This window comes from Mustela putorius, unplaced genomic scaffold, assembly GCF_011764305.1.
Source record: "Mustela putorius furo isolate JIRA1106 unplaced genomic scaffold, ASM1176430v1.1 tig00003972_pilon_pilon_pilon, whole genome shotgun sequence".
Taxonomy (NCBI): Eukaryota; Metazoa; Chordata; class Mammalia; order Carnivora; family Mustelidae; genus Mustela; species Mustela putorius.
The window spans coordinates 19927369-19939272 of NW_025422115.1; the positions used below are offsets into that span (position 1 = coordinate 19927369).

Consider the following 11904-nt stretch of genomic DNA (forward strand, 5'->3'; position numbering starts at 1 on the left):
ATTTGCCCCCTCTCCCCAACCTTTCCCTCCCTGATCTCCATATCTGCTCTGTTTTCCTGACTCGACCCCCACCCTGGGCAGCAGCTGAAGTTCATGCACACCTCACACCAGTTCCTCCTGCTGAGCAGCCCTCCTGCCAAGGAGGCTCGGTTCCGGACCGCCAAGAAGCTCTACGGCAGCACCTTTGCCTTCCAGTGAGGAGGGTGGGGACTTGGGGGTGGGGGTGGAGAGGACAACAAATAATTTAGGGGGATGGGAGGGCAACTTCATTTGAGGTATAGGAATGTGTGTGTTACCTATATCCATCGACAGATCAGTCAAATATTTATTATTCTTGTAGTAGGTGCTGTAGACGGTAAAAAGATACATATGATTTGGTCTTTACTCTCAAGCTACTGATGTTGTAGTTGAGAAAATACATTTACATATAAAAAGATGGTGAAGGAACAGATTGGAGGAGATAGATCTGAAAGCTATTTTGAAGGAAATCAGTGATTTATGCCTAACTGTGGGAGAGGAGAGAGAGAAAGAGAGAGAGAGATTAAGAAGGGGTGATGGCACCCTTTTCTTAAAATAGATATCAGGTCAGGACTGGCAGCCATATTTGGGATCAGTGATAAGTTTTTGTTGAGTGTGAAATGAATCTGCTTAACTTGAAATATCAGGAGAATAGGCAAATAAAAAATACTGAACCAGCATTTGGGGGTTTAGGATGAGACTAGCTGAAGCACAGAAAAAAGGATGGGACTGGAAATTAAAGATGGAGGGTTAGCCACACACATATCTTGCATGCCTGTGACTATATCCATGTGCATGTCCATCACGAGGTGTATCTGCCTATCAGCATGTCCTGTGTGGGTGAGGATGGGTGGGAGTGGCAGTGGGTGAGGATGGGTGGGAGTGGCATGGCAGTCTTGGAACTGCTTCTGGGAACCTCATACTGTGAGGAAACACATATTTTACGCTGCGTTACAGTGGGTCCCACATTGAGAACTGGCATTCGATCCTGCGCAATGGGCTGGTCAATGCTTCCTACACCAAACTGCAGGTGAGGCTGTGCCCCTTTCCCTTTCTTTCCACCCCGCACCATGCCGCATTCGGTTTTGGGGAAAGCTGCTCTAGAGTACTTAGCTGTTTTTGCCTCAGCATCCTCAAATCTAGCCTGTTGTGGGGCTTCCATAGGAAAGAGGTTGGAATTGTTTGTATAGAAGGAATGTGGCTGTCGTATAACTGACTCCAGACTGTGTTTTTTGGTGGTTTCGGGAATGGGATTGTAGCAAAAGGCAGGAATATGAATTGCTGACCACAGCCACTGTGATGAATTAACCTGTTAGACAAAGCTTTTTAATTTATGTGACTGTTCATTCGGAGAATTGTTATAAGTGTCTTACTTCTTTGCCCTGTGAGCCTCCAAGGAATGCATATTGTCCCTCCTCTTGGCTACCTGTTTGGTAGTTCCTTTTTTGGAATCTGCATATATACAAGGTGTGGGGACAGAAGCATGGATTCTGAGGGACTGACTCAGTGGCTCTGCCACTCCTCACTCTCCAAGACATCAGTATCTAGTAGGGCAAAAGGGTTAACCTGCATCCATTTTTCAGCCAATCAGCTTTTCAAGAGTAGGTTCCTAGCATTATCTGAATGAGTGAGAAAGTAATTGGAGGGACAAAGGGCTGGATAAGCCTTGTGGCTGCCTAATATACAGCCATGGGAGGGCCCAGGCTCATATTGCTCATCCTGGTGTTTCCCTGCAAGCTGCATGGAGCAGCCTATGGCAAAGGCATCTACCTGAGCCCCATCTCCAGTATTTCCTTTGGATACTCAGGTAAGAAATACTCTCTAGCCACCTTGACTCTATTTACGTTGCATTCATTTTGTAAATACATAATCTATGCTGTCTCCTCCTCGTTCATCATGGATGCGTGGTCTCTGTCAGCTCTCTCCCCAGTCACAGATACATAGTCTGTCTCTCCGCCTCCTCTTATTAGAAATTCAGATTCTTTACAAGTGAGGCCAGTTGTTTCCTTTCTCTTAGGTAGTCCTCTTCTCCATCGGAATAGTTTTATTCATTGTAGAGGCTTCTGAGATTAAGTGAGGGAATAACCGGGAGAGTGAAAGGAGGCTTTTCGTAGACCTCATTTTTGGTGTTAGTAGCCAGTCATTATTATGGATGGTGTGCCTGTGAGTTTATATATGCATACACTTGAAAGCTTGAGTATCTTCAATTGGCTTACATGTCTGGAGACATTGTTCGCCCTCTCAACTACTTTTTAAAATTTAAACTGTCTGTAATTGCATAATATTGTAATAGTCACATTGAGTGGAAGAGAAAGTCTTTTATTCCAAAGATAAGGCATGAATAAAGCCCATACTCTAGTCAGGAGATAAGTCCAGCTTTGTTCTGTTCAGAAAATGAATCTGACTTGAAACTGTCTCAGTGTTCCAGGTTCATGTCTTAGTTCCTTTTCAGTCCTGTTTTGTTCTTGTTCTATAGTCTCTGTATAAAGGCTAACCATCATATATTACACATGTACCATATAAAGGGGACAGTATTTGATTCTTTATAGGTCATTATTTAGTATTCTCCAGTAATTATAACTGTTACAAAGATAAGAAAACTTAGATCCAGAATTGTATAACTTAAAAAAAGAGTCTCTAAATTTTAAACTACTCTAACAACAACAAAAAACCCCCAAAACTCATGAGCCCAGATAGTTTTATAAATGAGTCTTAAACCAAACTTTAACCAAACCAAACCATTACTACAGTCTTCTACAAAATTACCCAGAGAATGGAAAAAGATAGAATTATAAATCATAAAGGATTGGTACATTTGACTTTATTAAAACTAAAAACTTGTGTTCATCAGAATACTTATTATGAAAGTAATAAGCTACAAACCAGAAGACATTTAGCAACACATTTAACTACAAAAGATTAGTAATAAAAATGTATTTTAAAAATTGGGGCATCTGGATGGCTCAGTCAGTTAAGCATCTGTCTTCAGCTCAGATCATGATCCCAGGGTCCTGGAATCGAGCCCCCTGTCGGGCTTCCTGCTCAGTGTGGAGTCTGCTTCTCTTTCTGCCCCTCCCCCTGCTTGTGCTCTCAAATAAATAAAATCTTAAAAAAAAATCAACAAGAAAAAGACAACCTAATAGAAAAATAGGCAAATGACATGAACAGGCATTTCACTGGAGAAATAACCAAAAAAATATGAAAAGCTGCTTAACTGTTATTAATCAAGGAAGTAAAATCAAGACCAAAAAGACTTAACATGTAGTACCTATTTGGATTGGCAAAAATCTAGTGGTTCTAGATGTCGTAGATCAGCAGGATCTCTTTTATTTTTAATGGAAATATAAATTGGTACAATGACTTTGGAAAAAAATTTGGTGTTAAATTTCACAGAGCTGAAAAATTTTATTCTAGCCATTCAGCATTTTCATTCCTGCATACATACACCCAAAGGTGTACCTGAATGTTCAAAGCAGTACCATTTGCAATAGCCGATCTTGGAAACAACCCAAATGCTCTTTATCAGATTATCAGGAGGATGGATAAATACACTTTAGTATATTCTCAGGATGGATTATTATTTAGCAATGAAAATGGATAAACAGTGGCTCTCAACTGTGGAAAAATCTTAGTAATTAGTTGATTTTTTTTTTTAAGATTTTATTTATTTATTTGACAGAGATCAGAAGTAGGCAGAGAGGCAGGTAGAGAGAGGAGGGGAGGAAGCAGGCTCCCTGCTGAGCAGAGAGCCCAATGTGGGGCTTGATCCCAGGACCCTGAGGTCATGACCTGAGCTGAAGGCAGAGGCTTTAACCCACTGAGTCACCCAGGTGCCCCAGTAATTAGTTGATTTTAAAGCAGGCAAGCCCAGGGGCATCTGGATGGCTCAGTGGGTTGAGTGTCCAACTCTTGGTTTCAGCTCAGGGTTGTGAGATCGAGCCCCACATTGGGCTCCGCACTCACCATGGAGTCTGCTTGTCCCTTTCCCTCTGCTCCTCCCACCATCCCCACGTGCGTGCTTTTTCTCAGATAAATAAAATCTTAAAAAAAAAAAAAAAAAAAAGAAAACCAAGCCCAGAAGACTACTGTGTGATGTCTTTTTTGTATTGTTCAAAAGCAAACAAACATTTAGTTGCGTGTGTGTGTATGTATGATAAAACTAAAGAAACTTCAGGATAGTGATTACCTCCCAAGGAGAGGCAGATAGTTAGATATAAGTCACTAGTACGGTTTTGGTTCTTGGATTTAGTTTGTAGGTGAAGTCTATAGGTATAATAGATAATAAATGATAATGTGTCATGAACCAAACCTGATGATGAATCCACACAGCATAAGTGCCCTATAAATATTGATGCGTGAATGAATCTTATTCTGTGTGCCTGGGGTGCAAAGTAGGGGTTGTGTTCGATAGTCTTTTTGGCTTCTTTGTGCAGGTTTTCTTCATTTTTATCTTTGTCAAACCTGAGCTTCCCTCATTAAGCTCTTTTTTTCTAAGTTAGTGAGATTCTCCTGGTTCTTGATGCCCATAGAATTCTTGCTTCCTGTCTGTTCTCTTCCTCTTTCCCCTCTCACTGGCTTTGTTTACTACTAAGTGCCTGAATCACTTTAGTTACCATATGGAGCCAGGAATCTCTGTTGACTCCTTAACTTGTTTCATTACTCTCTTCATTACAGAAAAACATCATATGACACCATCCTTTTCCCTCTTGCAGAGTTCCATTGATTATGGATACAAAATGGCATAGGATTTTACTCTTAGAGTTACACCTAGTCCTTTATTACCTTACAGTTAGGAAAGCTCAGTTAAAGTTAAATGACTTCTTGGGGTCACATAACTGAGTAGCAGAGCTAGGATTGGAATCTAGGCCTCTTAATTTCTAGGCCAGTTTTCTTATCACTTTATTGGGTTGACCAGGTAGGCTTTACTTGAATCACTGAGTCTTGAAGCCCTGCAGATACGTGAGGGTCCCTAGCATGTGAGATGTGTACAAATGTCCAGTTTATTGTAGTTACTCTAACATTTAGCCAACTCTGTCTTCTTATGTGTTTCCATCTACCCTATTCAGTTTTGGTTTTCCCTGTTTTTCTCCAGGGTATCCTTAGTTTTGTGGCATTCAGTGCTCTCTGGGAGCCAGTATAAATAGAGAACATCTATCTGGCTAGTGGACCCTCCATTCAGATGACTTGGCCATTGTGTGCAGGTTATAATGAGGGCCAGTAAGAAAGGAGATGGTAAACATCTGTTTAGTTCTGTTTAGAGACGTCTGACATGTCTATCATCCGGACACTAAGCATTTGGGGATTATTCTGGCCACTATGTTCTCAGGTTCTGATCTTGATAAACTGACAGAAGATTATTGAGTCAATATGGACAAGACAGTGTACAATAGGATTGGGATGGGACAGGATTTGTATTGTATCACAAGGGCCATCTCTAAGACCAGTTGTAGAAGTCAGATTGTTCTTTCAGATTGGGGTAGAACTTGAGTGCGAATTTCACTGAGAATCTTCCATTGAGGGGCGCCTGGGTGGCTCAGTGGGTTAAGCCTCTGCCTTTGGTGCAGGTCATGATCTCAGGGTCCTGGGATCGAGCCCTGTGTTGGGCTCTTTGCTCAGCAGGGAGTCTGCTTCCCCCTCTCTCTCTGCCTGCCTCTCTGCCTACTTGTGATCTTTCTTTGTCAAATAAATAATTAAAATCTTAAAAAAAAAAAAAAGAATCTTGCATTGAAATACCCAAGACAAGAAGGTCATGATGTTTGGATTCAGAGCTAAACCTAATTAAAGCTAATGGAGAAAGTAGAAATAGAGGGGTGGTAAGTGGCCCATAGGAGGAAGAAATGAACAGTTTGAAGTCTTGCCCTAGGTCTTGTTCAAGCCATAAATCTGTCATGGGACTTTAGTGTAAGTGCATGATGAATTGACAGCCTGCATAGTGAAGCATGGCAGTCCAGTCAGCCCCACTCCTGCACCACGGCTGTTACAAAACCAAGAATTGAAGCAGAGGGGATTAGTTATAGAAAGCTCCCAGGATGGAGTTGTGAGATAGGGGCCCAGCTTATGGCCTGTTATGATAGCATCATTTCCCGTGTTCATCCATCTCTCTCTCTGACAGAAAGGGGGAGACACACACACACGACTGTGATAAGGCTGGGCCTGTGAGAAAGCTTAGTACAAAGATTGAAGTCCTAGTCACAGGCCAAAAACAGTTGGGAGTAGGGGCACACAAGCACTGTTTTGTATCTAAATAAGAAAAATCTAGAATAAGTCTATAAATGTTATAAATAGGGCTATTCACTGGGAGATAAGGATGGTGGAGGATTTATGGATTTAGGTAGGGGGGAAATTGGAGGGAATTGACACCACTTCCTCAAGTCTGGGAAGACTTAAGGAAGGAAGCAGGATTCTTAAGATTGTTGCCATGTGGTTACTTATGGAAAATTATTCATCACTTACCAGCTGTGCTTTCTGCCTTTTCTCTTAAGTGACTCTGGTAATATTTTTCTGCGTAACTCTGAGACTAGAGCAGATCTGCTTGCTCTGCTTGCTTCCTCCTCAATCATTTTGCTCAACCTGGCATTGATCTAAGGTGTTGATACCACTTTCCTGGGCCCCCTTGTTCCTGGCTCATTTTGTATGTTCCTCCTCTGTCTTAGAGCCTTTTAGTGATTTTCTGATGTTCTCGGGATAAACTCCAGTTGCCTTAACATGGTCTGTAAGGCCTACCTGATCTGATCCTAGCTTAAAGCTTCCACATCATCTGTTGTCACTCCCCTCCCATTGACTGTGCTCCATACAAACTAAGGCACATTGCTCTCTTCCTCCAGCCCTTCCATGACCTGTTACCTGTGCTAGAACACTTTCTTCCTCTCCATTTGACTAATTCTTCCTAGCTGTCGCTGGAAAGCCACCTTCAAACCTCTAAAACAGGCTACTTCTCCTCCTCTAGCTCACTCATTGTTCTAGATTCTCCCCATCACACCTCTTACCATACTGTGTTGTGATTACTTGTTCTTTGCCTCTAGTCTCCATCAGACTAAATTGTGTCAGGGAAGATACCTTGTTTGTTTTATTCACTACATGTGTAGCTCAGTGCCTGGCACATAGTATGCACTTTAGTAAACATTTGATTGAGGAATGGGTGAGTAAACTGGATTTGTTGTTCTGTGACAGGAATGGGAAAAGGACAGCACAGGATGCCCTCCAAGGATGAGCTGGTCCAGAGATATAACAGGATGAATACCATCCCCCAGGTATTATTGGTTGGCACTGCTCTAGTGAGGCAGAACCCTTCCCCTGGGATAAGTTGAGGCTACAGAGATGGATGGGGAAACAGATGGTGGTGGAGGTGGGGAGTTTTCAGATCATTTGAAGGAATCAGGTATGTTCTAAGATGAACACACTTCCAGAGTTAGATGTGGCCTCAGTCATAAGTATGAAAGCAGAGAATGACATGAAAATGTAAAGATGGAAGCTATGGACTCATCCAGACTGATTATGGGAAAGCAGATTTGGGGGAGGTGATGGCTGGGGTCCCCAGATATCCCTGATCCACACCCCTAGCCATCAGCAGCTAACCGTCCTCTCTAGGGAAAGCTGTAACAGTCCACTTGTCTCTGCGCTCCTTCTCTTCCAGACCCGATCCATTCAGTCGAGGTTCCTGCAGAGTCGGAATCTAAACTGTATAGCACTTTGTGAAGGTAGGTAGCTCACCCAGTCCCTGTTTTTCTGTGTCCCTAACCCTGTGATCCAGCCAAGGGTGTTGACACATCATGTCTTTCCTCCCCTCCCTGGACTGTGTGACTTAAGCATTATATCTATAACTTCTGGCCCCCTTCTTCCCAGTGATTACATCTAAGGACCTCCAGAAGCATGGGAACATCTGGGTGTGCCCTGTGTCTGACCATGTCTGCACACGGTTCTTCTTTGTGTAAGTCTAGGAGGGTACCTTGGGGCTTACTTTGAGGAATGAGGGTGGGGCTGTGATGGTATGACTACCGGGAAAGTCTGTTTCTGTCATCGAAGACTTGTCCCTGGCTGCCTGAGTGGAGCTGGCACTAGAACTTTCTCTGTGGAAGATGGGGATGGGTATAGGTCAAGGTCTGTTTAAAGGAAACCAGATAACACTGAATCTTTTCCACCCAGAAGAGTAGCAAGAAAGGGTTTCGACTTCTGGGATGGGATGACCACACCTCCAGATATAGTTCCACTTGTTGACATTATTCTGGTATTGTTCTCCCTCTGATGCTCACACTTGCCCTATCTTTGGCAGATATGAGGATGGTCAGGTGGGCGATGCCAACATTAATACTCAGGACCCCAAGATACAGAAGGAAATCATGCGTGTGATCGGAACTCAGGTTTACACAAACTGAGGGGGCCCCAGCCCTCGTACCACCCCTGTTCCCCCAGGATCCATCTGCCCTCATACAAGGGCTCAGGAGCAGCGTGCGAGGCTGCCCTGAGGAATCAAGGGGCCATTACCAAGGGGCAGGAAAAGGATAGAAGAGGCGGCCTTCATGGTGGAGACTGACCCAGGAACCACTCCACATTTGGATGGCCCAGACTGACTCCCTCCTCCTGATTTTCCCAGTTGACTTCACCCTGTTTGTAAATAAAACAATAAAATGGAAGGTGCTGTGGACTGGATATGATCACTGTGGTCTGACTAGCCTTGGCCCAGCACCTGCCCCAAGCCCCCAAATGGGGTGTTGGGTGGGGAGAGTGGAATATCCTCAGGGTTGGAACTAATGTTGGGTGGAGTCAAAGCGGAGTCCATCTAGTGTAGCATCCTACAGTTCTGGCAACATTTTTTTCAGTCGGCTGGATAAAGAAGGGAAACTTTCCAGTTGTGCAGATGACACAAACTCAGAAGGATAGAGAATACCATTGATGCCTGTTCCTCAAGATTTAAAAGGACCATTGAGGCCAAAGCAACTCAGATTTCCTACCTTTAGGATCTCTGCTTTCTGCATTTAACCTTGCCATTCTTCCTTGTTCTCTCAGGGCTTGGGCCCCTACTCTCTTCTTCCCAACTATTTTTTTTTTCTTTTAAATATTTATTTGTTTGAGAGAGAGAGAGAAAGGATGAGAGGGGAGATGGTCAGAGGGAGAAGCAGACTCCCTGCTGAGCAGGGAACCTGATACTGAACTCCATCCTGGGACTCCAGGATCATGACCTGAGCTGATGGCAGTTGCTTAACCAACTGAGCCACCCAAGCACCCCTCCCAACTATTTCTTTAGGAAAAGGGAGGTGAGGGGGAAATAGCTGACAGGTCAGGAGTTGGCTTGGTTTCTAATTTGCCATCTACAGAAATGCAGCCTCCCTTAATCAAACAAAATCCAGACTATTCAAGGAAAGACAGCTGTTTCTAGGAGACCTGTTTCAGTGAAGCCTATCTCCCTGTTGAAATTCCCACGCCAACCTTCTGTTGGCTTTTCACGCTGTGCTTCATGTGTCCACATAACCCTAAGTTATCTGACAGGTTGGACATTGCCAAATATTTTATGAACGATTAATGAAAAAAATAGGAATATAAGTACAGAGGATACAAAAAACATTAAACAAGACTGGCTTTTCAAGTATTGGCTTTTTAGTCTCTTACAGCTTATTGATTTACAATGTCCACCCCACACCACCTATTGTCTTTCATTACCTTCACCCTACTTTGGAGATAAACTTCTTTGCCTAAGTTTGCCTAAGTACCCTACCTGACCTGCCTTATGTAGAAGTACCTTTCTTTCTTTCTTTTTTAAAAAGATTTTATTTATTTATTTGACAGAGAGAGAGAGCAAGAGAGGGAACACAAGCAGGGGGAGTGGGAGAGGGAGAAGCAGGCTTCCTGTGGAGCAGGGACCCTGACACAGGTCTTGATCTCAGGGCCCTGAGATCATGACATTAGTCAAAGGCAGACACTTAGACTGAGCCACCCAGGTGCTCCTAGAAGTACCATTCTCAAGGCCCAACCCTCTAGGAGCTTTTTCTTATCCTCACCCGTTTTGTTTTTTTTTTTTAATTAATTTATTTATTGGACAGAGAGATCACAGGTAGACAGAGAGGCAGGCAGAGAGAGAGAGAGAGCGAGAGAGAGAAGCAGACTCCCTGCTGAGCAGAGAGCCCGATGTGGGACTCGATCCCAGGACCCCGAGATCATGACCAAAGGCAGCGGCTTAACCCACTGAGCCACCCAGGCGCCCCTCCTCACCCGTTCTTAATCAAGACTGTTACATTCTGATTCTACAAGTCTCCAAGGCTCTCTGGTCCATTCTGTTTTCAGGTCTAAGAGAAATACCCTTCCACTAAGTAAATGGCCCAATCAGGAAGCCCACCCTGACTGAAATTCCTATCTCCTAGGAGGAGCTCATCTGTATAGTATCAAAGATAGGTAACATTTTTTAGTTCTTACTAGGTAGGTGCCAGGCATTATGCTAGAGTACTTTAATAATTTGCTAACACTTTGGCTTACTGTGTGCTTGGCATTGTTGTAAGCACTTTACATGTATGCACTAATATAATTCACACAAGCCTATGAAGGAGGGGCCGGCATACCCATTTTGTAGGTAAGAAAACAGAGGTACAGAGTACATTTTTCCTTAATTTTCAGAAATTGGATTTTTCTCAGTTTTAAGCATTTCTTCTAATTTTTCACTGGGATCTGCTATAGCAAGTACTAGCAAATGATAGAATGAGAAGTAATGCACAGATAGTTTATATGACCAGGAAAAAACTCAAAAATCTGAGCTAGTCTCATGGGTGTCACTTTTTTTTTTTTTAAAAGCAGGGTATACATGTTTTTTTATGCCAATAAAATCGTAATGACCTTAAATACACCATTTTATAGTGTTTCACATAAAAGCAACAGGACTCTGAATCTAAGCATTTTGAAAGCAATACATAATCATATCTGAAAATTTAAAAACCTATTTGGTATAAAACAAACCTAATTAAAGCCTATGGCACTTCTCTAACAGTGATGCCTTCATTGCAGGGACTTGCAGGGTGGGGCCCTGAGTTTCTGGGGAGGAATGCTCCCATAGCCTGGAGGAGTAGAGGGAGGATTGCCTCTTTCTCTGACCCAGGCCTGCCTACCGGGGAGGTGGGGCCTGTGAAAGCCAGGTCTGAACCAGAGATCATCCTTCACAGAGGCCAAGGCCAGTACAAATACTGCACACACAGGTTAACAGTGGTCTCCTATCTTTCATATGGTCCTGGGCTCAAGCAGCCTTATTTAATTTAGATCTGGAGATGCTGAATTAGGGCTAGGGCCAGGGAAAGAACTATCTTCCTCAGTTAGTTCCACATGGAGAGTAGATGGCTATGATTTCTGGATTGAGAACTCTGAAAACCCCTGGAATTTAACTTTCCTCTTCCTCCTCATGGTAATTTTCCATACAGGCAGGGTGTGGTCCTGACTCAGTTTGTGGTGAGGATGTGGCCATCCATAGGGGAGGAGCCTTCTGCTTGGTTCTGCCTTTCATTCTGGCCAGTGGGGAGAGGGAGGAATGAGTGGTGCTGAGTCATAACTGGGTTACTTAACAGCTTCTCATAGGATGGATTCTGACATGGAGGTTTGGGAGACTTCTCAGCTTCTGGGCACCAATTTGAGAGTGTTGGGGAGGAAGCCTCATGGGTCACATAAGTTCCCCCAGAGCGCCCCTCCCCAGAAGGGTGGGAATAAAAGTCAGCTCCAATTCATTTGAAGAGGCATCATTCTCTTTGGAGTATAGAACCTTTCACAGAGCTTTCAGAATCCTCCCTAACCCTTTCTGCACTGCAGTGGAGCCAGTGATGCCATCCTTTAAGTTAAAGCATTTCCTACAAAAATATTTTATCTAGGAGAGAGACCAAAGTCTCCTTAGTGGGTCAGGTTATCTCATAGCTGGTGAGC

General features: G+C 43.4%; 1 protein-coding gene across 10 annotated transcripts in view; it reads left to right on the forward strand.

Moving 5' to 3' along the window:
* PARP6 (poly(ADP-ribose) polymerase family member 6) overlaps positions 1-8648 on the forward strand; it is a 28077-nt gene extending 19429 nt beyond the window's left edge. For 5 of the 10 annotated variants that reach the window (XM_045070467.1, XM_045070468.1, XM_045070466.1 and 2 more), the window contains 7 exons: positions 82-194; positions 976-1048; positions 1756-1825; positions 7189-7268; positions 7652-7715; positions 7861-7945; positions 8288-8648. In XM_045070467.1, the coding sequence (XP_044926402.1) occupies positions 82-194; positions 976-1048; positions 1756-1825; positions 7189-7268; positions 7652-7715; positions 7861-7945; positions 8288-8390 (588 nt within the window). In that variant the 3' untranslated portion in view covers positions 8391-8648. Of the gene's footprint in view, positions 1-81; positions 195-975; positions 1049-1755; positions 1826-7188; positions 7269-7651; positions 7716-7860; positions 7946-8287 lie in introns of those variants that run through there. The other 5 variants (XM_013059354.2, XM_013059356.2, XR_001180497.2 and 2 more) reach the window with 3 other exon arrangements.
* The last annotated feature ends 3256 nt before the right edge of the window (positions 8649-11904 follow it).